This window comes from Globicephala melas, chromosome 3 (genome assembly GCF_963455315.2).
Source record: "Globicephala melas chromosome 3, mGloMel1.2, whole genome shotgun sequence".
NCBI lineage: Eukaryota > Metazoa > Chordata > Mammalia > Artiodactyla > Delphinidae > Globicephala > Globicephala melas.
Genome location: NC_083316.1, coordinates 91,275,561 through 91,303,110, shown reverse-complemented (window position 1 = coordinate 91,303,110; position 27,550 = coordinate 91,275,561). Strand labels below are relative to the sequence as shown.

Genomic DNA, 27,550 nt, shown 5'->3' with positions numbered 1-27,550 from the left:
ATGAAGTTATCTCTCACCACAAGCCTTGGAGGTCAGTACTCTATTATTATTCTAGTCTTCTAGATGAGGCACTTGAGGCACAGTGAAGAGACTCGCCAGGTTCGCCTGCGGAGCTGGGATGCACCCAGGGGTCTGTCTGCGAGCCTGCTCTTCAGCATCTTGCTGAAGTATGCTGCTTCATAACGAGCAGACAGTGGGGCAGGAGACAGAGCAGACAGCTCTCTGGTGAAGAGCCCAGGCCTGTGGAACTAAGGAGGGGGTGTCCCAGTTAATGATGTTCCGCAGGTGTTGTGTTGGGGCGAGTTTGCCAGGAGTAGCCACAAGATGACGGCCCAGACCTCCCTACGACCATGTTTCTTGCACATCTGCACGCTGCTGCCTTGCCCATGCTACAGGGTGCTTGGATGTTCTCCATCACTCTGCCTTTATGCGATCCAGGGCAAGGCCTTTTCTCTGAGCTTTTGGAACGTGGGGGGGAATGATAGGAATAAAAAGAAATCTCAGTTATCCAAGCAACGCCTACCTCAACCCCCAGGATGAGCACTGGTCTTTCCCTGTGCCCTCTGAGGCCGGCTCTGGAGCTCAGTCATTTGTTGACATGATAATGAACTCACAGGTGCACTTTGTATTCCATTAACGTCCTGCAGACCCCTGTGCATTTACGGAATTCTGAGCACAACTTCCACTGCCTGACTGCTCTTGTAAATCAGCCACATAGGAAGAATCAGCAAGTGCAAGTTTAATAAAACAGCACCCTTAAAAATAATGGTCCTACTAATAAAATGGTGAAGATTCTGCTGCTTGTTTGCTCAGTGGGGTCTCCCTCTTTAAAGGACTCCAACCAGTTCCTTCTTCATTTCAATCCACTATGTGTACGGCTCAAAAACAGTATTAATCCATAGCTGCTGAAATAGGGGTCGATCAGTGCCATCTTCCTTCCTTTCATGGCCAGTTGTTCTTTCCTACAAATCTGGAAGATTTCTAGAGCTGGGCAGATATTTTTGGAACTCGGACATGAACCTGAACTCAAGGAGGCTTGCTGTGGTTTGTTCTAAGGCCCTCTGACAACCACGTGCTCTGTGGGCACCGACGGACGATGAGTGGTCTGTACCATCAGGGGTGCAGAGAAGAGGTGACACAGGAAGCTTCCGGAAGATGAGTGTCCTACGGGAGGGGGTGAAGAGGAGGGGCCCCCAGGTTGAGAGAGATGGGGCAGGGTGGGGGGATAAAGCAAAGGGCATGCTCTCGGAAAGATGAACTGCCCAGATGAATCTGGACCGCAGGTTACATGTAGGGAAACATTTGAAATATGGGCTAGGAAGTTAAGTTAGGGACCTACAGATGATCTTGCAGGCCAAGCCACTGAAGGTGTATCTGCAGAGCAGCATGATCAGAAGTGTGTTTTAAGGTATTTTTGGTGGCAGAACACAAGGTGAGACTAATGGTAGAATGACCCATCGGGATGCTACTGAGTTCTGAGGGATTGAGGGCTAAACTCAGGAGAAGGCAATGCAAGTGGCATGGGATGGATGGGATTTTAATGGAAAAAAAACCATTACAATCTGCAGACAAGAGACAGAGATAGGAGACTTCAAAATTATAATCCTGGATCACTAGAAAAATTTACTTTTTTTAATATAAATAGGAATTCTGAAAAAGAGGCCAATTTCAAAGGGCAGGAGGAAACGGGATTATAATTTCTGTTTTAGACATGGTGTGTTTTCTTTTTTTTTTTGCAGTACGCGGGCCTCTCACTGTTGTGGCCTCTCCCATTGCGGAGCACAGCCTCCGGACGCGCAGGCTCAGCGGCCATGGCTCATGGGGCCCGCCACTCCACGGCATGTGGGATCCTCCCGGACCGGGGCACGAACCCGTGTCCCCTGCATCAGCAGGCAGACTCTCAACCACTGCGCCACCAGGGAAGCCCGGAGACATGGTGTGTTTTAAGGCTCTAGCCTGATATTCGGGGGAGATGTCCAGTGGGCAGAGAGAAGTGCGGCTGAGATCACTGAGGGATCGTTTAGAAGGAACAAAGTCACCAGAGTCGTACAGCTGGGTAAGTCATGACCCCTGCCCCACCCCCACAAGGGACTCTCCTGCAGGCAGCGGAGGGTGAAGCAGGGGAAGAAGAGGCAGGCACATAAGAAACAAAGCAATGATGTGTTCTCTGGTAGAACGAAATCAGGGCTCACGAGAACCAAAAAATAAACAAATTTTATAGACAGGGAAGAGGCACAGTGCTGTGAGTGCCTGGGACGTGGACTTTGGTGGTGTGAGGTCAGAGGTAGCAGCAGCACTGAAGCCCCAGAGGCACAGAGAGGGTGGGCAGCCTGGTGTGGCTCAGGGTGGGAGGGGGCATGTGATAGGGCGAGGGTGGAGAAGCAGGCAGGGGTCAGATCACACACTTGCGAAGGAGCTTGGACACAGACAGCCGGAGTCACTGGAAGGTCTTAGGTAATGAGGTGTGGTAGGCAGAGTTCGAAAATGGCCTCCGAGAGTTTGGCCCCTTAGGATACACACACATCCCAGTTATTCAGTCATCCAGGTGCTGCTGTGAGGGAATTCTGCAGATGTAATTAAAGTCCCAAAGAGCTGATCTTAGGATAAGATGATTCTGGGTAGACCTGGCGGACTTAGGTGAGCCCTTAAAAAGGACTGGGCTCTTCCTGGAAAGAGATTTGAAGCAGGGAAGGGATGTGATAAGAGGGAGGTGTTTGCTGCTTTGAGGACCAGGAAGTCTGTGCAGAAGTTCTAGAGGCCTCTAGGAGTTACCCCTGGCCAAGAGCCCCAAGAAAATGGGATGTCAGCCCTACAACCGCCAGGAGCTGACTTCTGCCAACAGGCAGAACGAGCTTTGAAGCAGATTCCTCCCAAGAGCCTCCAGATGAGAACAGGGCCCTGGATGACACGTTGACTGCAGCCTTGTAAGACCCTAAGCAGAGAAGCCAGTCGTGCTGCGCCCTGCTGACCCACAGAAACTGTGAGCTAATGAATGGGCATTGTTCAAGCTGCAAAGCTTGTGGTACTTTGTTACACAGCAGAGGAACACGAGTGTGAGGGTACCACCAGATCTGCATCCTGTAAAGTTACTCTATGACCCTGAGAGGGCCCGCTCTTACGGGGTCATCCTCAGGCGCACACAGATGCGCTCCGGGGTCTCCTTAGAGACAGTTCCCCCAGAGTTCCCTCTCTGCACAGCGACCTTCTCCCACCAGCTGTCTTCGCTTCTTGCCTTTCCCCTTCTTAACCCACCTCAACCTGAAGTGGTCGCTTCCTTGCTTTGAAACATGTTCTTTGCTTGGCTTCTGTGTCAGCGCTGTGGGTTCATGTGTCATCTGGAGTCCCTTCCATTAGGAGTAATTCACCCAGCGGTGGAGGCCCACGGGCCAGGGCTGAGCGGGGAGTTCCCACTCCGTCTCTTTGAACTCCGAGACGCCGCCTTGTGTATCTTCCTGGATGGCCCAGCTCCACTCCCCACAGGGGCACATCCACGTCCTCCAGATCTGGTCTCTTGTGACCACCCTAACCAGTCGGGGCCCACCTGCCCCCGATGTCTCCCTACAGGGATCTGACACACAGCCCTCTCCCGGCAGCAGCAGCTCGCCTGTAACTCATCAGAGAGATGAAAGGAAGTCTAAGTGCCCCTTCTCTGCTGATGAGTCGGGCGCATCCTGTCCCTGGACAGAGCGGCCGCTGTGATTTGTTGATTGCCTTCACTTAGCATTTTACAGAACCATCTGGCACTTGCAGGCACAGGTGGCAGCTGCCAGTGCCCCGAAGCGCTCAGCAGAGCCCCTGGCGGGCCTGTGACTAAATGAGCACAGCCTCCTGCAGGGACAGGGCGGCGACCTCTGCGGTGCCTGGGTGGGATATGGAGCTGGTCCTGACCTGCCTTGGGGCCCAGGGACAGGGGTGTGGAATCATCTGAGGTGATGCTACATGCTGCTGCTCACCACGTCACAGCCCTTTCCTGATTCCTCCCTGTCCCTCAGCACTGAGGGGCACAGCGTCCTTACCTTTTAACCGCAACGACCTGGGCTCTGTGCATCTGAGGAAGTCCGCCCTCACCACCAGCCCTTCACGTGTCCTCAGCCTTCGGTGGACAGATGGGCGGCTGTGTACCAGGAGCACAGGGATTCCCATCTGCCCAGGCCATGCATACTATGCCGGGTCCAGGTGTAGGTGAGCCTACACGAGCGGGCTCAGCTCACACTCACCTGCAAGCAAACCTCTGCCAGCACACAGGGGTCCGGGAGACACGGGGGGGCGGGGCCTGCGATTTCCCCGCTGCCTCACTGTGTGACCTTGGGAAACCGCTGGGCCTTGCCGTGCCGGTCTCCCCCCCCCCACCTCTTCCCCCATCATATGGAGAACACCACCTGCCCCTCGCTGCTTTCTAAGTATGGCGAAGATGGAACAGTCTGCTCCTCTCAGCTGTGCTCGGCTCCCGCAGGCACGCTACATGAATACCACGTGAAGTACAAAGAAAACTCATTTCTGAAAATTCCCTCTCCTTAACCGCATTTGTATAGTTTACTTCTTTGGTGGTTCGGTTAAATTTTACTAGGACCACAAGCAAGAGAGGGATCTGGGATGGAGAAGGGTTTTGTAGCACGCAGCCTATGCAGACAACAGCAAAGACAAGGTGCCCTGATAAAAAAAAAAACTCATGTGCAAGACTTGGAAACCTGGTCATCCAGATGGGGTTTTATGGCAACCCCGGAGCCAATAAACTACAATAAACGTCCATGGAAGTGGAGGGAATGAAATCAGACCAGATGGGAGGTAGCCAGTCAATGTGTGATTGCACGGAGGCCTGGTTTTGTTCCAAACAGAAGGCGGCTGGGAGCAGACACACCGAGAGAGCAGGGTCGCAGGGCAGGGGCCCGACCGAGGCTGCAGCCCCGCTAGGTGTTGCGGAGACTAGGCTGGGACAGGGCAGGAACCTAGGACCAGTGACTAGAATGTCACAAGGCACATTCCTAGGGGCTCTCCTCCAGAAAAGTCCATGCCTAGCCTCTGCTCCAGCCTAGCCTCTGCTCCAGCCCCCTCACCACACCTGCTCTTCTCAGTCCGGTTCCCCTGGCCCACAGCTTCGGTGTTTGGAACCATCCTTTTCCAAGGTAGGAATATGTCTGAAAATTCTGGGAAGGTTCCCTCAACGGACTCAACCACTAGTGTGGCGGTGATTTAACATCTTCAAAGAAGGTGGTAGTTTCCACTTGATTTTTAAAAATAGAAACATCCCCAAACCTCAGCCTTTAGGTGTCTGTATTATATATCCTCATGAAATGACGATTCCACTTTCTAAGCTATATTTACAGTATAATTATGTTATTTTCCTTTTTCCTGTAGCCCTGTGGGTTCTTTCTTGGCTCCATATATCTGGGGCTTGATTAGAAATCCATGCTAAGCAACTTAAGGCTGGCTATTGGAAATCCATTGTGACTGACAGAACAAATGAAATCCCTTTATGTTTAGTCAGCAGAACCTGCATCCTGCTTGTGCCAGCGAAGGCCTCTGAGGTTCGGGGAACTTGAAAAATGCAGGGGCTTAGCTTACAGATACAATATCCAAATGGCTCCCTGCTGGCAGCAGGGGGTGGTTTGCATCCCGAATTTCTGGCGCAATCACGTCATTAGGATTAGCTGAGGGCATTCTCCCTGCAGCTTCTCTCTTCCTGCCTCAAGCAAAGCGATTACCATTTAACCACATGGCCAGAGGCACTGGCAATGTAAAAACTGAGCTATTACAACTTGGAAGGAAAGACAAAAAGTGGCGGTGAGTAAATCAGGAGGGTAGTGAGGTTCCCCACATGGCAGCCTGCAATCCACCCTCAGCCCGGAGGCTACACTATAAGATAAACAGCCCTGGCTGGACCAAGACAGCAGCCTGAGCACACACTGTAGCCTCCCCCTCCTACCCCAAATCCCCAGAAACGATGGCAAATGTATTTTTAAAAAAATCCTCAAGCACGATGGAAACTAAGGAGTGCTCTTCGTCTGCCAGAAACCCTGAGGACTCATAAAAAAGGAAAGGCAGATTTTTACTCTTCTTGAAAAAGGAAACCACAACTCAAAATGCACACAAAAGCAAGCTGCTACAAAAGGAAGAAAGGGATTCAGAGGTGCTTCAGTGAGAGGTGCTGGCCATTAGAGCCGGAGGGGACCGGACGCTTGGGTCAGATACGCGGCCTACAGACCCGCTGTCAGCCGGGAGGAACAGAAAGCCCAGGAGGCAAGCTTGTGAGCCGAAGCCAAGAGTGAGTCACAAAACTCAACCTTAAAAACTCACATGTGAGGCAAGTTAATACAGTAGACAAAATAACATTTCAGAGTAAGTACAATAAATATCCTGAGAGACGCAAGACGATATCATGACACAAGAGATGATAGGTTTCATCACCAAAATAAACTCAACACATCACCCAAACACCATGATGGCTCGAGCTAAGGAATAAATGAGTGAGCTGGAAAACGGAGCTGCAGAACCTCCCCAGAACTGCACTATCCGATAGGGCAGCCATGGCCACGTGAGCCACTGAGCACTGGAAATGTTGACTGGTTTGAATCTGAGAAGTGCTGTAAGTGTAAATTTACTAGATTTACAGTAGATTTTGAACATTTAGTAAAAGAAAAGAAAAGAAAAGAAGATATCTCATTAATATCTTTTAAAAATATCGATTTATATTTTGAAATGATATTTTGGATACAATGAGTGAAATGAAATACGTCATTAAAGTGGACTGTACCTGTTTCTTTCTACTTTTTAAATGTGGTTCCTAGGACATCAGGCGTGGTCTGCATTACCTTTTGACTGGACAGCCCTCCTCCAGAACAGTGTGCAGAAGGGTGGCGAGAGTATGAAAAGTTAGGAATATGGAAGACAGATCCAGAGAGAAAGAATAGAGGGAAAGAAACAGCTGCAATAGAGGAAAAACGTCCAGCAGTGAATCAACAATGAGGCCGTCTGATTGGAAAGAGCCAGAGATGGGGAGGGAGGCATTCTCACTGAAGCTAGAAACAAGATAAAGATGCCTGTTTTTTTTTTCTTTCCTTCAGTCAACTTAATTACCTTTATATTTGAGAAATACGATACACATATAAAGCAGCCAAAGAAATTGTTAAAAATTCCCTAAAGATCCAACAAAATTTACTCGCAATATTCCATCCCGTTGATATGAGAAGATGCCTGATTTGTTCCTCACCATTTAACACAGTCCTGAGGTTCTAGCCAATGCCACACCACAACCAAAAAGTACACAAAGAGGCCTCTTCTACCTGGAGGTGAAATGACTGTATATATTCTCCCGGTCATTCCCCTTTCTGGCCTCCAGGTCTGGGCCAAAGAAGCCCGTATGGGCGCCTCCTCCTTCCCAAGCAGCCTGTAATGCTCCATGAGGAGCATGCGGGGAGAACCTGGCACCCAGCCGTCACTCCTGGAATAAACTGCGCAGCGGGGCTGTGAGCAGGGCGCTTACCGACGGATGGCGTTGGCGAACTCCGCGGCCAGCTCGCTGTCACTGCACGCCGTCCTCAGTTCAGCCAGAGACAGAGCTGGGGAGGCAGCGTCCGCAGACTCCTGAGGATGTAAACACAGCCGGGTGAGGTCTGCAGCCAAGCCGAGGGCGCCCGGAGGCAGACGGCGGGAGCTGACAGGCGGCGGCAGCTCCGCCCCTCGACATCCCCTCGACGTCCGCCGCCTGCTGCCCCGCGCTCTGAGCACTCACAGGGAGCTGCGCACTAGGCTGAGCCCTCTACACACACGTTCTCTTTTTTTTTTTTTTTTTTGCGGTATGCGGGCCTCTCACTGTTGTGGCCTCTCCCGTTGCGGAGCACAGGCTCCGGACGCGCAGGCTCAGCAGCCATGGCTCACGGGCCCAGCCGCTCCGCGGCATGTGGGATCTTCCCGGACCGGGGCACGAACCCGTGTCCCCTGCATCGGCAGGCGGACTCTCAACCACTGCGCCACCAGGGAAGCCCCACACGTTCTCTTATCTGATCATCGTGACGATCCTCTGAGGCAGATACTGTCATTATCCCCTCTTTGCCAAGGAGAAAAACTAGGGCACAGGGAAGTTACACTGCCCCAGGTATTCAGCCAGGACACGGTGGAACCAGGATGCCAACTGATGCCAGGTCAGTTCCCTTCATCACTGGGCTAAGCCTCTGGTAGCTCATAAAAGTGGGAAACACATGTATCCTTGGGTTGTCCGTCCCTTCATCCCGCGTCCCCTGGGGAGAGAACCAATCTTCCCTGGAGTTAGGGGCTTTACTGGGTTCAGTGTAATCATCTAGAAGACCCAGGAAAGGAGGAGGACAGCAGAAGCACACATTCACAGAAGATGTGCCTTAGCATCAGACAGGAGCTTTGACACCACCTAAACCAAATCCTCCCCTTTTACAGATGAGAAAACCTAAGAGCCAGAATGCCTAAATCCTAAATGGAGTTAGGACAATTCACAAAGCAATGCTCACACCCCTCCGAGCGCTCTGCCTTCTCTGCATTTAGACAGAGGGCAGCTGCTGTGCTGTGTAATAAGCACAGGGGACGGTGCTCACCTGATAGTTTGCTCAGCAGACATTTACAGAGGGCTGACTACAGCTCAGGCTTGAGAATAAAAAGCCCGTGATCTGTTACGCTGAGACAGAATGTAAACAGAAGGCTGTATCATGATGGAAGGAGCGCTTCCAGGAAGTATGAGCCTGGCGCTAGAAATCCAGACGACAGGGGGCGCTGGGTCCCCTCGGCCCACTGGCACAGAAACGCCACCACAAGGGGCTCCTCTGGAGGAGCCCACAGCACCTGAACTCCCCCCACCCCCGTGCTCCTCCAGCTCTGCTTTCCCTCCCTCCTCTCCTCCTGGCGACCTGCAGACCCGAGCCCCCATCCACCAGCCCTGGAGTCTCTCCAGAGTCCAACACCCTCTTCTTGTGTATACAGCGACTGCCCTCAGGGTTAACATTTCATAAGACTCCTTAAGGACAAGGGACAGCTTTGTCTCACCCAGTGCCCTTCACTGAACACGTCTGGTAATCTCTGTTGCACACAGACAAGAAGTGAAAAAAACCTAATGTCACTTGGGCAAGATATGGGACCCAGCTTGCTGGCTGGAGGGAAAGTTTTAAACCAAGCATGACACCCCCCCGCCTCAGAAGCGAGAGTGGATGTTCTAGACCCCAATCTGGCCTGCCACCTGTTTTTATAAAAGTCCCACAGGGCAAGAATTGTTTTTGTTTTTAAAATCATGGAAAAAAAAATTCTGAGGAATATTTTGTGATGTATAGAAATCATATGAAATTCAAATTTCAGCGTCCATAAATAAAGTGTTAGAACACAGCCATGCGCCTTTGTGTCTGTATTGTCTCTGCCTTCACAGTACCATTCCGCAACGGCAAAGTTACGTAGTTGCAGCAGAGTCCACATGACCCGAAAATCCTAAGATGTTAACAGTATACCAGCCTCTGCTCCAGACTGCTTGCCTCATCCACCAACAAGTAAGACCAAATGAATAGCCCAGAAGGGAGGTATTATTGATATAGTAAATGGATCTAACATTTTTTTAAAAATAAATTTATTTTATTTTTGGCTGCGTTGGGTCTTCGTTGCTGCCCGCGGGCTTTCTCTAGTTGCGGCGAGTGGGGGCTACTCTTCGTTGCGGTGCACGGGCTTCTCACTGCGGTGGCTTCTCTTGTTGTGGAGCACGGGCTCTAGGCGCGCGGGCTCAGGAGCTGTGGCTCACGGGCTCTAGAGCACAGGCTCAGTAGTTGTGGTGCGCGGGCTTAGTTGCTCCGCGGCATGCGGGATCTTCCCGGACCAGGGCTCGAACCCGTGTCCCCTGCATTGGCAGGTGGATTCTTAACCACTGCGTCACCAGGGAAGCCCTGGATATAACTTTTGAAAGGCAAAATAATCACCTTCCTCCAATTTCATTACCTGAACAACACAGAGCACTCTTATAAAAGCTCCTTACCCTAATGTAAGAAAATAAAAATAAATCATCTGGCCTTTACCATCAAAGAGATTTCTGTTCTTTGAAGCCATTCCACGAAACACAGAGCTTCCCGCAGTCGAAATAAATACTAAGAACCAGGAGGATGCACAGTCCCTGGGCCTCTGGAAAGAGCCTGAGTAGTCCGTTTGCACCACTCCCTAAGGGCGCACACACGAACGCTGGGGCTCTGTCTCTCAGGCTCTGTCCCAAAGTGACTGCTAACAAACTCAAAAGGCTGAGCAAAGATTCTGAAGCTGTTGGCACAGAACAGAGCCCCAGATCCTCCCGCGTGAAACAGCTCTGCAGAGGCCACTGCTCACCACGATCAGACTCCCCAAGCACTGGGCACGTGGTTTCAGGGTGCACCCACATGGTGACCTTTCCAAAGCTCAGACTGTGTCACCTCACCCCCTGCAAAAACCCCTCAGCGATTCCTCCCCATCCTCAGGACAGCACAGCCGGCTGGTCTCCCCAGCCAGTGTATGGATTCCTCCTCCTTCTAGGCTTTGCCCTTGCCATTCCATTGGCCTAGGGTGGACTTCCTGGTCTGCCCTGGCCCTCTTCCTCAGGCTAGCACCCACTCTCCACTGGCTCTCAGTTCAGGAAACCTGTCCCGAATCTCCAGATCTGGCCTGTGGCCTCCCCTTGCACCGGGCATTGATCCTTGCACCCAAGAACACTGTGCCCCTGCGTTGTGATCATCTATTTGCCCATTCCAGGGCAATCTAAACTCCTGGAACAGCCTCCAGCATCTTGCCTGGACCAAATCACATCCGTCACATGAACGGATGACTGAGAAGCAGCTGGGGCCTCAGGAAAGTGGCCAAGCTGGGTACCATGGCTATGGACTCCCTTGGTGCCCTTGCAGGTGAGAGGCGGGCAAAGGGTAGCTGTGGCCTCTGTGGAGCACGTGTCAGTTCTTAGCTGTTTAGCTGTTTCTTCACTGCCACACGGTATCATCAAGGTGCTTTCTTCGCAGGTACACTACTCTCGTGAAGACATCACTGCATCTGGGCCGTGAGGGGCCACTCATTAGACCAGCAAGTCAGCGTAGGCCCACAAGTCCTGGGCCTGAGACAAAGTGGGGTCAGGAGAAGCTGGCGTTTGTTAGGAACAGAAAATCTGACGCACAGAAATTCCAGCACCCTGGGGTGAGGGATATCTTTCTTTAAAGTCTGGACTATTTTTTTCTCCAGTGCAGTATTTGGAATCACTCTGAGATAGAGGCTGATGGAATGAGCTTGGATTCTAGAAAAAAAGACTTGTGCGCTAATGAAAGTGTGAGTTTGCAAGATGATATCATCGATAGCCCACTCTGTGTGATATCCTCGGGGTAATGCGGGGCTCACCTACCTCCTTCTCTGCCTCATAATGCTTCCGGCCCCCCACCTCTTGGAAGTCGAGGAGGAAACAGACGAAAGGAAGAGTGGCCGTCAGCTAAACTGGGGTTAAATCCCGATTCTGCCATTCACTAGCTGTTGAGACCCCCTCAGTTCTTTTAAACCTCATTATCCTCATGTAAATGGGGATAACTCTTCTTTCCTGAGAGTCGTGAGACTTAAGGGAGATGATACATGCAATGATCGGGTACAGAGTGATCAACCAGCGATGGTCACCGTGTGACACGTGATAGAAGGAAGAAGAGGTGGAACCAGGATCAGACTCCGGGACCACCGCATAGATCGCTCCCTGGATCAGACCGTGATCTGTGAAAATGCTTCAACTGTATGGAACAGTTGAATTGTATGGAATTTTAACTGTCCGTAAAAGTGAGATGTTTTCAAAATGTGGATTTGGTTTCTTTGCCCGCAGAATGTCCCTTTCTTTCGAATTTCTGGAATGGCTTTTGGCTCCTATGCAAATAAGGAAGCTGAGGCAGCAGGGTGGTGGGCAGTGGCTTGCGGGACCTGGGCAGGCGGTGAGGCCCGAGCCCCAGGGTCCCTGTGCCCCTACCTTGCCGGCCTTGTCCTTGCCGCCACTGCTGGTGGAGCTGAGGGACCGCGTGCGCTGCTCCTTCAGCTCCTCCACCTCGGACTTCAGGTGCTCGATGTGCACGAGGTAGGCCTGCTCCTGGGCCTCCCGCGTGCTCAGCTTCAGCTCCAGGGCCTTCTTCTCCTTCTCCAGGAGGTACAGCTGGGCCTTCAACTCTGCCATCTCCTCCTGCGGAGCACAGAGCGCACGAGGCGCCCACGGGGTGAGAGCAGGGCTGGGCGGGGGAAGGGGGTCTGTAGCTACCACCCACAGCCCGGAGGGAGGTATCACTGGGCAGCTGGGGAGAACATGACCCCGAGGAGACTAGATGGCCGTCTTCACACATCTTAAAGGACGGACTCGTGCACTAAGCCATGCGCTTGTCACTAGGCACCAGAACTGAGATCAATGGGTAGAAGTTACAGGCAAGCAGACCTTGACTCACTATAAGGAAAACCTCTCTAACAACTGGAATACCCCACGCCCACGTCCCCAGCGGTCTCATCAGCCACGACAGAAACCAGTTTTCTGGCAGGCAGAGGCTAACCATCAAAGAGGTAAAAGGGTCATTCGTATAAAAGCTGGGTCTGACTAGGTCCCTTCCAATTCCCATTGCCTTTTCCACTTTCCATAGCACCAATCCACATATTAATCACCCCTGATGGCAGTCTGGGGCCCTGAGCTGTGTCAGGCCACTGGGAAGCGTGCAGAGCAATGATACTGCCCCCAGCTCTTCTCTACTTTAGGCCCCAAATGAAACGAAATCGAAACAGAGCCCTTCCCGGGTGACTACGCCTCAGGTAACTTCTTCAAGTATCTTAAAGGAGCCAAATCAGAGTTTGCTATGGAGAGAAAGAAGTGACTCCCAAATGGGACTGTGCTGTCCTGGGACCAGAGCCGGGCACCAGTGGTAATCACCAGCATTTATTGAGCATGTAACACTGTCTTAAATGTTTACACTAAGTCACTCACTTAATCCTCCCAACCTGAGGGAGGTATTATGAGCATTTCCGTTCATGGAGGGGAAACTGAGGCATGAAGAGGGAAATCCACCAGCTCAGCCCACAATTACTGGGTAAACTGCGGAGCCCGAGTTTGAACCCAGGACGTCTGGCTCAGAGCCCAGGTAACCACTAAGCTGTACTCCCCCTCCCCGGCCCCGCTTTCAAGGTGAGCCCACACATGACTCTTGTCCCTCACCTCTGCTGGAGGGCAAGTCCAGCACCCCGTGACCACCCGGTCAGTCTCCCCAGCTATCTCTGTCATCTTACTTCATAACACGGGGGCACTGCCTTGAGAGGGATTCACCAAGGTCACCCCCGAAGTGACCCCCCTCTGAGGTGACAAGCCAGACCTGCTGTGCTCTCCTGGGTAAGCCAGACCTGGGGAGTAGATGTTCTCACCGCCAACATGGGGAAACACCTAGAGGGTACCCACCGCGGCCAGTCGTACTCAGGGCTGGGGGCGTTAGCCATGGAGAAGGCAATGTGCCGAGCCGAGCGACCACTGAAAAGAAGACGCCAAACCTTTCCTAACAACGACACAGAACCAGGAGGAAAGGTCTCCATACACTGAACCGTCTCATCTTTTGCCATCAGAAGCCGGATTCTGAAGGTTCTGACAGCACTGCATCCTGAGCTAATGTGGACAGTCACACCCAGAACAACCATACAGACACAAGCTTGAAAGAAGGAAAGATGGACCCATGGGTGCCGGAAACAGGCCCTCCACCAAGAGGAAAGGTAAGGTGGCCCCAGCACCGGCCTCCTGAGGCATCAGGCAGGCAGGGAGGCCCCAGCACCCATGCAAGGGCAGGGCAGACAGCCAGGACTGAGACCCCCCCCCCCCCCCACAGGAGCCAGGACTCTCCAAGTGCCGCCTCGAGAGGAGACAAGACGACCTCCCTGTGGTGAGGATGTGGCGAGGAAACGTGTCATCACTCAGGCTGCGGGTGGGAGAAGAAAGAAAAGCCTCTTCTGAGGAATCATGGAGGCATGAGGCATGTGTAGATAGGCTACAGGAATCTTCAGCCACGAATAAGGCAAAAACTAGCCCTAAACCTCTGAAACCCACAGGTCCCAACAGATCTAAGGACACAACCGTTTACAGGGACATCTCCACCCAGGACCCGCGGGACCCCAGGGAAGACACAACCTCCACCAGGGGGGAGCTGGCACCCACGTTCTCCTCCCAACACACACACACGCGCGAAGAGAAAACAGAAGTGAGTCACGGTGAGGTAGAATCGGCATGTAAAGAACCAGAATTCACAAGGAAGAAGACAGAAAATAAATATTTAAAGCAATTAAAGAGAAAAAGGAAGAGGAGTCACAATGAAAGGATGGGATATTCAACACAGAAGAGTGGGTTTGAGAAGGAGCCACGTCGATCATCTAGAAATCAAAAGCCGTTTACTAAAGACCAAGTACAAGTGAAAAAACCCAGAAAACGTGACGCTCTCAGCAGTTGTAGCCTAGAACAAAACGGTGAAATCCAACAAAATCTGCAGCAATGGGCTTGGTGTGGGCAAGCACACATCCCTGAACACACTATTAGGGACATACAGGGAAGGGAGGTGACTCTGATGTTTTTCTTCAAAAAACTCCTAGTGAGGAGGGAACCCAATGGCTACCCCTGGGTCACGATATTACGGGTTCTCTTCCTTCCAGCTTTTTATAATTCCTATTTTTTGGGGAAATTTCTCTGATGCGTATACATTTTAGTTGCAAGTAGCAAAGGGAATATTAGAGCTTTTATTTCACCAAAAATCTCTTTCCTGGCCAAAATAACACTGAATTTATCGCACAACATATTGGCCTGAACATAAAAGAAATCTAGAGTCTTTGGCCAAAGGAAACATGATGTTTGGAAGAAGTAATGGAAGGGCAGCTTCACAGTTCATGCCACAGGGTGCAAAGGCCCACAGAGAGGGGAAAAGGCACCGCGGTTATGGACACAACGCCCGGCTCGTGGGCAGTGAGGGGGGAAATCAGCCAACGTCGCATGAGGGTTCCCTAGCGGGAGTCAAGTGAGGGTCTGAGCTGAGACGGTGAGGCCAATATCTGACCTGAATCTGCTGCCACGGCCCAAAGTCCTCCCAGGCTTCACCCAGACTCCAGCTCGAGCAGCCACGGAGGGCAGGGATGTGCTGAGCAAGTCGCCCCGGAGGGTGACAGCGATGAGGGTTACCGATCTTCCACACAACGCCACAGGGACAAGGGGGTCAGGAAACCAGGGCTCTTGTCCAGATGCCGCAACTGGCCTCGCCCCGCTCTCCCCGCCTCACCTTAACGTCAGCATCAACCCGGGAAGCACTTGCAAGTGTTCTGGAGACCAGGGCTCTTTTCACGCGGACAGAGGCTGCTCCCCCCCGACCCCCACCACCGCAGAGGTCTCTCCTGGCTTCTCTTGGAGACGAGGTGTTCCATTCTGGCCTGGGACCCCCTGAGGTTTCTCCAGTGCTCAGCTCACCTCTCCAGGAACACATCCAGCTCAAGTGACTCCCAGACGTACTGAAACCATCCCTGTCTACACACGAGGCCCTGCCTGTCCAGGGGAGAGGTGGCTGACCACGGCTGGGCTGACCACTACCGAGAGGCCTTTTTGTACTTCCTCCTGGTGACAGCGGAGTGAACGGGACCCGGGTCTGAGAAGAGCCCCCCGCGCGGATACCTTCATGGCCATCAGCTCCTGCATCAGCACCGCGTTTTCGAGGTCTAGCCGCTGGCTGTCTCCCCGGGGCTTGACGTCGTAGCTGAGAGGATCGATGTGGATGCTTTCCAGCTCCAGCATGGTCAGCTTGACCGCGGCCCTGTCATTCCTGAGCTGCTGGATGTAATCCTTCAGCCTCTGCTCGTCTTCCTTAGTAAACTCCGTATCGCAGCTACTGGCTGTGGAGCTGGTTGTGCTGAGAAGACAAAGAAAACCCATTGCACTTCCAGTCGCTGCCAGCAGGTCTTCTCCCCCTCATTCTTCTCCGGAGACACCCTCCCCTCTCCAACAGTATTTAGATGGTAATGCAAAAACAACAACGAAGAAAGCATTCTTCATGGCATAGTAAATTGATAGCACCTTTTGGGAGAGAAATGAGTATGAAGAATATCAGAAAATGTTTACACCCTTTAAGACAAGGTGTGGACCCTAGAAATGAAGTCTAAGGAAAAGATTCCACAGAAGCAACAAGATACACATGTACAAAGACGTTTCACGGAATGCAAGGTTTAGTGAATTATAGTACATATCAAAGAGAAGGACATGATGTGGACATTACAGGAATAATTATGGTAATGGTGGAGAGAATTTGAGTGAGGAAACAGGATGAAAAATACGTCATAAAAATAGGTGTATATATGCATAGGACTTAAAAAAAGGGATATGTTAAGGGAACAAAGCAAGGTGAAGAACAAAATACCTATGGCATGACCTACAGATTGTGTGTGTGTGTGTGTGTGTGTGTGTACACATACGCACTGTGCACGCACACATCTCAGACTGCTGACAGCAGTCCCCTGGTGGTGGCAGCTGGACGGAGTGGTAGTGATGGGGGATCCTCTGTGTCATGGCTGAGTATAAAGTCCACCACAGGGACTCAGGCTGGTCCAAGGGGCCCCTGGCCACCCATGCTGAATGGTGACCAAGCAGGGGCTGGCGGTTCTGAGGAGCACCTAGGGCTGGATCCCGGGAATGTGGTGGTCCATGAAAGTTTCTGTGGGTTCCAGAGTACCATGGAAGGGTGAGAACCACAGGAAAACTGAGGCTTGGTGCTCCAGACGGTTGTAGGCTGTCCCCCCTGGCTCAGAATGAAGCCCACTGTACCCAGTTGTCAAGCACTTGAGGCCAGCATGCACCTACGGTGGTTTCTCTGGACCCACCTACACGTGACGTAGCCCTTATGGAACTGGCTTTGGAAAGATGACAGAAAAACAAGCAGGGACCCATTTAACTCTCATCCCAATAGGGCAGGTCGGCATTATCATCTCTGTCGTTACAGATTTGGAAACGGAGGTTCTGAGTCATTAAGTAGCTTGCCTGGTCATGAGGACGGAAACTGGTGCAGCTCGACTTGGGCCGCAGTCTCCCCATTCCACAGCCCTGTCTCCCCAAGATTCCTGTTGTTGGAAGCTGTGCCAGGAGCAGGGACTGGTATCCATACGCTGTTGGCTGCCCTGAGGCCAGGCCTGCCCTCCTCAGCTCACACTGGAACAGGGGTAACAGGCCAAGACCCCTACACAGCAGATGCATCTCCTCCCCGTAACCTCGATGTGACCAAGGGCCATTCCACTCTTGTACGTGACACGTTAACAAGAAGTCGAGGCTTCCGGGAAGAGAAGGGTGAGAAGAGATGGTAGGCCATGCACACAAGGAAGAGAACTTCTAGGGCCTGGGGTGGTCTTCAGGTCAGAGAACTCCTGCCAGGACTGGAGGTCCCCTACCATCCTTCACCCCCTAACCCCCATCAGAACAGGTGGGATGTTCCTTAGAGATGAAGGGAGCAAGACGAGTCTGACCAACACACAACACCTTTTCAGAGGCTGTGACGGCTAGTTACACGTGTCAGCTGGGCTAGGCTATGGTGCCTAGCTGCTTGGCCGAACGCCCCTCTTAGATGTTGCTGTAAAGGTATTTTTCACGTGTGATTGACATTTAAATCAGTAGACTGAGTAAAGCAGATTACCCTCCGTAGTGTAGGTGGGTCTCATCCAATGAGTTGAGGCCTTAAAAGAAGAGATGGAAATCCCCTAAGGAAGAAGAAATTCTGCCTCCAGACTGCCTTTGAATTCAAGCCTGCAACATCACCCCTTCCTGGGGTCTCCAGCCTGCCTGCCCTGTAGATTTAGGACTTGCCAGCCCCCATAATCAAACGAGCTAATTCGTTAAAATCAGTCAATCAATCAGCCTCTCCATCCATCCACACACACACCTGTTGATTCCGTTTCTCTGGGGAACCTGAATACAGCGGTGCTGCCTTTACCTGGGACCCGAGCATCTTATACGCTTTGTAGATTTAGAGGTAGCACGACTCAAACTCTCTGTGCCTAGTTCCTTATCTTTAAAATGAAAGTAATACAGTACATACTTCCTAAGGTTGTGGTGAGGATTAAATGAGGTAAACCGAAAGTGTCTGGAATAGTGCCCAGCACTCAGTAAATATAGCCATCATTCATTCATTCAAGAAATATTGGGGTACTTACTGTGGGTCACTTTTCTAGGCCCTAGAAAAATCTCTGTCTTCATGGAACTCATATTCTAACAGGGGAGACAAACAAGTAAAACAGACAGCACATCAGACAGGGAGAAGTACCAGGGAGAAAAATGACGCAGTTATGGGGATCACAAAGAGGGGGGTGGGGTGATTCTTGCAAACAGAATTCGAGGAGTAGACGTGAAGAAGGTGAGAAAGGGAGCTATGTGGGTATCTGAAGGAACAGGGAGGCAAGCAGACGATACAGCAAATGCAAAGGCCCTGAGGCAGCAAGGCCGGCTGGCCAGCAAGAATAAGACTGTGGCTGAATGGGGGTCAGACAGGGGAGAGGGAGGAGAGCTGGTCAGACAGGAGGGTGTGTATGTGGGGGGCAGGGTGCCACGTCACATAGGGTCTCATAAGGGCTGTCTTTTTCTCTAGAATTAGAAGCCACTGGAGGGTTTGTAATAGAGGAGTGACATGATCTGCCTTCCATTTTAACAGGATCCCTCTGGCTGCTGTACTAGGAGAGATGCAGGGAGGCAAGGGCAGAGGCAGGAGACCTTTTGGGGGCTACTGCAACAAGCTTGGGGGAGACAGTGGAAGCTGAGAAGGCAGGAAGTAGGTTAAAAACTACTCATCATCAATGTTATGTGTTCTCAAGCTGTATTTTAAAAAGGACGAGATGGGACAAGCAGCAATACCCTCCAGTTGGAACACTTCAGGTGCAACTGCATAAAGAAACAAAGCAGCCCAAGAAAAGCATGAAGGAGCAACCGGTACCGCCAGCAGAGGGCGCTGAGGAGCCAGCGGGGGCTTCTGAGGATGACAGCTGCCCAACAAGAGGGATTCATCCTAGGGAGGAAACAGGGTCCCTCCCTCAGGATCTCAGCCTTCTTCGGTAAAGACCTGTTTTGCAAACAGCTCGGTGACAGGCATGCCTTACACAAAACCATTCAACAGGACTCGGAGCTTGCCTTCATGGACTGTCAACACAACGTGGAGGGACAGATGCCTAAGTTTCCACACATGAGCCACAAAATCAGAGCGAACTGAAGCTGTGGCCCTGTTCACGGAGCATTGCACGGGGCTGAGTGTGGAGATGTGCTCCCAGGCATGACGTGTTTAGACAGCGCGCTGCTGGGAAATAGCAACACTGCTCTTCCAGTGAGTGGGGAGGAGCTTCAGGTAGGAGATCCTTTCCCGTGAAGCTGGGACCCAGCAAGAGAGGCTCACTTTACAACTGTAGTTCTTTTCATTAAAAGTCACTTTGGAAAATTTTAAATATAGAGAAAACGCAGAGCTAAACCAATATCTGGGTGACCTTTTTGTCATATTTTCTTTGAAATGCTTTTTTAGAAATATAACATACTTGAGCCACCGTTTGATTCCTGTCACTTAAAAAAGAAATTTCATGCAAATCAAAACTACAATGAGGTACCACCTCATGCCGGTAAGAATGGCCACCATTAAAAAGTCTACAAATAACAAATGCTGGAGAGGGTGTGGAGAAAAGGGAACCCTCCTATGCTGTCGGTGGGAATCTAATTTGGTATAGCCACTATGGAAAACAGTATGAAGGTTTCTCAAAAAATCAAAAATAGAATTACCATATGATCCAGCAGTCCCACTCCTGGGTATATATCCAGACAAAACTATAATTCAGGGCTTCCCTGGTGGCGCAGTGGTTGAGAGTCCGCCTGCTGATGTAGGGGACACGGGTTCGTGCCCCGGTCCGGGAAGATCCCACATGCCGCGGAGCGGCTAGGCCCATGAGCCATGGCCGCTGAGCCTGCGCGTCCAGAGCCTGTGCTCCGCAACGGGAGAGGCCACAACAGTGAGAGGCCCACGTACCGCAAAAAAAAAAAAAAACCCAAAAAACTGTAATTCAAAAAGACACATGCATCCCTATGTTCACAGCAGCACTGTTTACAATAGCCAAGACATGGAAGCAACCTAAATGTCCATCAACAGATGAATGGATAAAGATATGGTATCTATATACAATGGAATATTATTCAGCCATAAAAAAGAACGAAATAATGCCAGTTGCAGCAACATGGATGCAACTAGAGATTATCATACTAAGTAAAGGAAGCCAGAAAGAGAAAGACAGATACCATATGATATCACTTGTATGTGGAATCTAAATTATGGCACGAATGAACCTATCTATGAAACAGAAACAGAAGCAGGGACATGGAGAACAGACTGGTGATTGCCAAGGGGGAGGAGACTGGGAGAGGGATGGAGTGGGAGTTTGGGATTAGCAGATGCAAACTGGTATATATAGAATGGATAAACAACAAGGCGCTACTGTATAGCACAGTAAACCATATTCAATATCCTGGGATAAACCATAATGGAAACGAATATGAAAAAGAATGTATATATATGTATAACTGAGTCACTTTGCTGTAGAGCAGTAATTAACACAACACTGTAAATCAACTATACTTCAATAAAAAATTTAACAAAAATTTCAAAACTCTAAGGACAGTAGAAGCTAGAGTTCTTTAATTATTCTGCAGGCCCTGAAAGGATAATATGTTGGCATATTTTCCATTTAGCGGGACTGGTGTTCCCCAGTGGTTGTCAAAGAGCAGTCGAGGGGCTGACCACGGCAGCATCCCCTGGGAACTTGTTAGGAATGCATGTTCCCAGGCCCCACTACTCAGACTCACAGAGTCGGGAACTCGGGGGTGGAGGGAGTGGGGCCAGCCATCTGGCCACTCCCACTGATTCTGAGGCACAGCCTGGTTTGAGAACAACTGGTCCACCCCAAGGATAACTGGGCATTTGCAAAGTAGCCTGTAAAGTAACGGCACCCCATCACAAATTCTCTAGGGAGAGCCACCGTGCTCTTGGGCTGACCTGGTGGGTACCAGTGATTCTGAGCAGGTCTCTGACATCAGGCAGACCTGAGTAAACATTCTTCCTCTGTCAATGCCTAGCGTTATGGCCCAGAGTAAATCACCCAACCTTTCTGGGCTGTGACAAAGTGGGGATACTAACAGTTGCCATGTCACCAGGCTATGGAAATGAGACAATGGGTCCTGAAGCCGGCAGCCCACACACAGCACTTGCTCTGGGCGGGGAGGAAGCACAGCTGTGCCAGTGGCCCCGAGATACCCAACATCAGGTTCAGGGCCTCCCTCCAGGGATGTCAGCCTAGCAGGTCCTGCAGAAAACCACCCATCTGCGGGGGAAGCAGAGCAGCAAGTGTTGACCGGACTTGCAAACCCCCAGAACTGCCTGGGAGACACCAACATGGGGGGGCAGGGCAGAGGCTGCCAGGCTTTGGGGGGGTCCTGGAACCCTCTAGGGCCTGGCACCCGATCCCAGGCCAGGTGGGGAAGGCTTTTGTTTCACCATCCCTGCTGTGGGTATAGTTTTAAGAAAGGAAGAAAAAGAAAGAAGGACAAAAGATCTCCCTCCACTGATTTTACCCCTGTGGGAAGCTCAGAGCTGTAAAGTGCTTTTCCAGGGGAAAGTTTAATTTCAAGGTAAGCACCTAGACCCGCTGCCCCTCTCCAGCTTCCCTCTCTCCCTTCCAGGACACCAGCAGGGAACAGATCAGGCGAGGTTAATTACAATTCTGCTTTGTGCTCTTAATGGACCACCGAGGAATATGATTATGACAATGGTAAGAGGAGGGGAAGCCGCGGCCTTTTCTCCGGCCTCCTGCAGACAAAGGCGCTGTCGGTCTCCCGAGGGCCTGCCGCCGGCTGCCGACTGCCGGGCTGGGGTTAAGTCATCCATTAACTCTCCCGGCTCGGAATGCCGGGTGAGCTCAGTTGTCAAGGGGGAATAAATCACTTTCCCAGTGGGCCGAGTTACTCCTCCTCTCCAGGGTGAGAGGGATTGCGGGGAGGGCTGCAGAGGAAGCAAACCCCAGCTGGTCCCAGGATTCTGGGGCCGCACGTTTTTGCCTTCTCCCCCGGTTTTTCGAGGAGCTGGGCCAGGTTGCGAGGGTTTCTCCTTCCTTACCATGATGCTCTCTGCTTGAGCTCCCCTCGGCTGGCTCTGCTCTGCGTCCATTAGTCGCCAGCTGACAGCTGATCTGTCTGCTCACCGCACAGGAGCGCACGCCGGCCAGCCTGGGGCAGCCCACCCTCCTGCCTGCCCTGTTCACAGTGGGACGTGGATACAGCAGTTTATTTAAGCAGCCGTCGATTTCAAATGTCCTCTCTTCTGTCCCTGTCCACCATGTCCCAGCCCTGTCCTGAAGACAACTCCCCATCCTGCTTTTAGAAGAAAAATCCTTTTTTTTTTTTTTTCAGCTTCCTCATCTTGTCTCGGCAGAAAGAGAAAAGAACATATTATTTCTTTTGCCTTGAAAACCAGAGGTGGATTTTTCCTGGAGTTTTTATCAATGTCTTACCTGGCCCCAGTTAGGATCTCATTTACACCAAGGAGGAGCTCACTTTCAGAAGGAAAGGGCCACTAGGGGGCCTTCTGTTGGCCGAGCATTTTGAATTTATTTGAAGGAGGGGGTCAGGCCAGTGACATTCGACCCCACTCCTCTAAGCAGAAGCTTGGGCCTTGTCAGCTGCCTGAATTTTGCAGTGTTGTGCTGGGTATCCCCCCATGCCCCCCTATCTCTTTTTTCTGACAATTCTTTGTCACACAGGACTAAAAGTACTCAACACAATCCAAACCTCTTAGGTCTGAACGCTCTCAAAGGATTATCAGAATTCTCAAGGAGAAGCGGTTTGGGAGGAAAAATTATCTAAAAAAATACAGTTGACTCTTGAACACCATGAGCTTGAACTGTGCAGGTCATTTATTCGTGGCTTTTTAAAAATAAATACAGTACTATGTTTATGATGGGGGCCGGGGGAGTCCGTGGTGGGTCCTGGAACGAATCCCCGGTGGATACCCAGGGGATGACTACATGGGTAGGGGAAATCTTCTGCCAGATAACTGAAGTCCTCAAAAACTGCCTGGTTCCAGAAACTCAGCTGACAGTGGAAGGCAAAATGAGAGACACATTTAGGAGATGGATTCTTTATATGGTCTTTATGTGGTGCCGTTACGATGGGGTTGGGAACCAGGCATCTCTAAAACAAATATTAAAGTGCTCCTGAGTTGGTTGCCAATAACACACCAAGATAGACACCATCTAGACCTGACACCTATACTGCTGCTAACGATTTCTCTGACATTAAAAACATTAAACATTTTACAGTCCGCACTCCCTATCTAAGAATTCCGCATCTGCGGATTCAACCAACCGCAGGTGGAAAATCTTTGGAGGAAAAAAAAAAAAATCCAGAAAGTTCTAAAGAGCAAAACTTGAATTTGCTATGTGCAGGCAACTATTTACATAGCATTTACATTACATTAGGTATTTTAAGTAACCTATAGATGATTTAAAATATATGAGAGGATGTTTGTAGGTTCCAGTGCAAATATTACAATGTTTTATATAAGGGACACTTGAGCATCCTCAGATTTTGGTATCCCCACAGGAGTCCTAGAACCAATCGCCCAAGGATACTGAGGGGTGACTGTAAATGATTTTCATCACTAATAATTAAGAGGTACAGAGTAAAATATTAAGGGTATGTTTTTGCCTAGAGATTGGCCAAATTAAAAAAATGTATACTACCCAGTTTCAGCAAGGGTGTGGAGGAAGAGGTCCTCACACGCCGGCTGGATCATGTATGGAAGGGCTCTCTGACATTTGAAACAACAGTCATTTTTGAGTCAGCACATTCTGCTTCTGCTTCTGTGGGAATTGGTCCCACAGAAACTGCAATGAGGGGGGCAGGTATAAGGACAAGGATGGTGACTGCAGCGGTGTTTTAATAGTAAAAAACTGGATACAAACATCCCAACAAGAGGAAGCTGTCTAAATACACGACGAACTGCCATCCAATGGGAGACTGGGCACTACTGAAAAGAACGACACACGTGGAAAGATGGCTAAACATATGATACTAAGGGGAAAAAGCAAGTTTCGAGAGAGTCCACCTAAGTAGGATCCTTATTGGGTTAAAATGAGATGGAGTCACATTTTTAAAGATGCCATGTGTTGGTCTGCTGACGACACACCCTCCGCCTTCTTCTGGGACCTACCCCTTCTCTCTGCCCGCGTGGCTCCTGCAAGAACTGTCATGGCCACGGAAGACTGACTGGGTAGGCACTTGAGCCCAACTGGGCAAGATGTTCCTTCCCAGGATTTTCTTACTTGACACCAGAGAAACCAGTCAGCCTGGTATACTAAAGCAGGTGGTGTGCTGGTTTTCTGTCATCTGGGGAGCAGCCTGTAGCAGGGAAGAGGTGAAAGCCGTGTGCGGAGGCCAGACTGGCCAGGTGTGGCCTGGCCCAGCTGTGCCCAGGTGGCCGGTTCTCCTCTGCCCGGGCTCACTGTAGCCCTCTGCCCAGGTACGCGGCTCCTCTGTGGCAGACCTGATATCCTTCCACCAAGACCCCCTTTTAAGCTATTTGAGTATGTTTCTGTCATTGGCAACCAAAGGTCTAGGTCATAAAAAACGGACACTTAAATCTGTGAGGATATGCTCCAAACTGTGTGCAGTGTCCTTTCCAGGGAGGGTCCTAGCACGGGGAATTTTATGTCATGCTTGGATTTTAACTGTTCAGTTTATTTTTACAATGAGCATATAATTCTTTTGAGATCAGCAAGTTAGGTCTTAAAAAAAGAAAAGCAAAAGCATTTCAGGTCTCTATCTAGTTCCCATAGAACCTAAACGATAAGTGACGAGGACATTTTCGCAGGAGGCCTGAGCACCATGCTATGCTGTCATGTGGAGAACTGTGTCTGAGCTGGGCTTCAGAATTTACCAGCACTTCTAAGCATTAATCCCAAAGACTCTGGATGGACTCTCCTGGTACTTGGATGGGGAAAGCACCTCTGGTTTTCAGAGGGAAGTAAAGACGCCTATTACGACAGGCAGACCTAGTCTGACTCTCATGCCCGGAAGCTTGCTGGTGGTGGGGCACAGGCCTGTCCTAACTGGATGGCTGTTTCAGTCCCATTTATCCTTTCAATGGACGTGCTTCCACGGTCCTCAGCCTTTCTTTCCATCTCAGTGAAACTTCATCTTAATCTTAAGACTGACTTGGAGGGTGAGGGCTGGGAGCCCCACCACTCTCCAATCCAATTTGGGGATCACGCCCCAGTGGGAGTGGTCAGCCAGGTGGGACCCCGGCTCCCTGGGTGTTCCCAGAGCTCACCGCAAGGCTGCAGTCACCAGTCTCACAGCCTCAACCCGATCCACACCTGGTGGCAGGACAAAAGGGACTCCAGCCTCCATGAGGACAGACTTGCTGTGGCTTACTCTGTCTTGGCCCCTCGTCCTTTCGTAGATTTAGATCGATGACTGTGCTTCCACTCGGTGAGCTGAAACTGTGATGCTTGACCAAAAGGGTGGGCTTGACTGAGAATTCCTATTCCCACTTCTCATCCATTTAGTCCACTTGCCTCTCTGTCGTGATACATTGATAAAGCTATCCAGGCAACCCACATTACCTAGTTACTCTGCCCATTAAGATAATTACACTTTCTGATGCGGCCATGGCTGTATTTTTGCAAAAAAAAAAAATGAAATGTTTCAAAACTGAAACAGCAGCAGCCCTGGGCTCCAGACTGCAGAGTCAACTGATGGGCTGCCTACCGTTTTTATTCTCCTTGCTGGTAAGCCCCTCAGCTGCTCCCTTCTGAAACCACGACCTTGCTGTTACCAGGGGCTGCCCTGTGCTGCCAGAAAGGCGTCTGGAGGCCCGGTACTCAGCATTCCCTTCCTGAGACCTGGAGGAACAGCGGGCTGACTCTCTGGTTAGAATTCTGCCAGCTGGCTACAGGGGGAGGGGAGGCGACTGATGGAGCCACAGAAAGCCTCCAACTCAGAAAGCCTCTTGTCTTTCTTTCTTCCATAATCTTGACATGTGGGAATGGCTGAGTGGAATGGCAAGACTTACAAACAAAATTAATTATTATAATTATGAAAGCATCTGGTGGTCTGGGACTTTTTTTCTGAGCCACGCTGAACCTAAGCAGTCTGGCTGTATCAGGTCCCAAGAACGTGTGTTGCCACGTGAATGCCTGTAACCCCCTCTCTGAGCTGCTCTGATTTGGGTGGGAGTATGAAAGGGAACTTTTAAGGAGAATTGAGTAAAATCTGAGCTAAAGGTCTCTGTACTTTGATGCAAAGATCCATTGAAGACTGAATTTAGTTCAAGAGCCATTCTTCAGTGAGGTCATCCTTGCAAACTGAAACTATGTTCTGAGTCTATGTCAACCTACTGAAGTACATTACCTAAAATGAAGCTTCTCTAAGAAGGCTGTCTCAAAAATCAAGGCTCATCTATACATTAAAATATTTCTAAGAAATATTCACAATCAGGGTCTCCACTGAATAGCTGGTGAGAAAACATTCCCGCTCCTGACTGGCTCTAAATGTGTCTCTGATTTAGATTAAAACAACAAAATTATTTTGCAGGTGGGGAGGGATGAGCAAAAGATCTGTAACACACCCCTTATAAGCCACTGAAATGGTACACAATTCCTGTCAACCCAAGTCTCGTGTTCACTAATGCAACAGAACAGTATCATTGACAACATGAGAACTACATTTTTATGCTAAATGAAGGTGGAAATTATAGATTATACACATTGGGAAAAGTCATTAAGAAGAGCATCTGCTTTCTGTGTTTAAACAGAAGAAACTGGTTTTAAGAAAAAAATAAATTATAATCTGTGCTACCCTGAATAAGACAATTGTTGCTGCAGTCCAGAGGAAATAAGTCCCTTGTGTTTGTGGGCACCTGGCCAAGTACGTTACTGAGAATGTCCCCTTTCCTGAGGCACCAGGTCCAGGACAGTTAAATCTGCACTTCGGCAGATGGCTGGGTCCTACCAGTGGGAAAGACAGATGGGACCATTAAGTTTCTCTCAGGTACCGAAAAAAACATCAGTATCTCTCCTTTTGCTCTTAAGATTGAATCCACCCTTATGTGGCTTTGGTCACTTGACCTGTAAGCAGACACTGTTTTTTTTTTTTAAATCATGAGATCCAACCTGGCCTAGTGAAAAGAATAATATGCTTGGTGCCAAAGTCCTGGGCTCAGGTTCTGATTTTCCTCTTATCTATCAGCCTTATTTAGGCAAGTCACTCTCTCACCTCTGAGCCTACCCTAGGTTTTCTCACCTATACAAATGGGGTAAGTTACCCTTCCTGTCTTTTGTGATTTGGTCATCACATGACAATCTCTAACAAAGTACTTTCTAGACAGAACTGGGATATAAAGGGAAGGCATTCTATTTGCAGCAACAGGGATGGACCTAGAGATTATCACACTAAGTGAAGTCAGACAGAGAAAGACAAATATATGATATCACTAATATGTGGAATCTAAAATATGATACAAATGAATTT

The 27,550-nt window shown here is 50.2% G+C and overlaps 1 protein-coding gene across 7 annotated transcripts in view; it reads right to left on the bottom strand.

Moving 5' to 3' along the window:
• Positions 1-27,550, bottom strand: part of MCC (MCC regulator of WNT signaling pathway) — a 464,937-nt gene that overhangs the window by 14,893 nt on the left and 422,494 nt on the right. For all 7 annotated transcript variants that reach the window (XM_060296098.2, XM_060296099.2, XM_060296100.2 and 4 more), the window contains 3 exons: positions 15,638-15,872; positions 11,948-12,154; positions 7,481-7,581 (listed from right to left, as the gene is read on the bottom strand). In XM_060296098.2, coding sequence (XP_060152081.1) covers positions 7,481-7,581; positions 11,948-12,154; positions 15,638-15,872 — 543 coding nt within the window. The remainder of the gene's footprint in view (positions 1-7,480; positions 7,582-11,947; positions 12,155-15,637; positions 15,873-27,550) is intronic.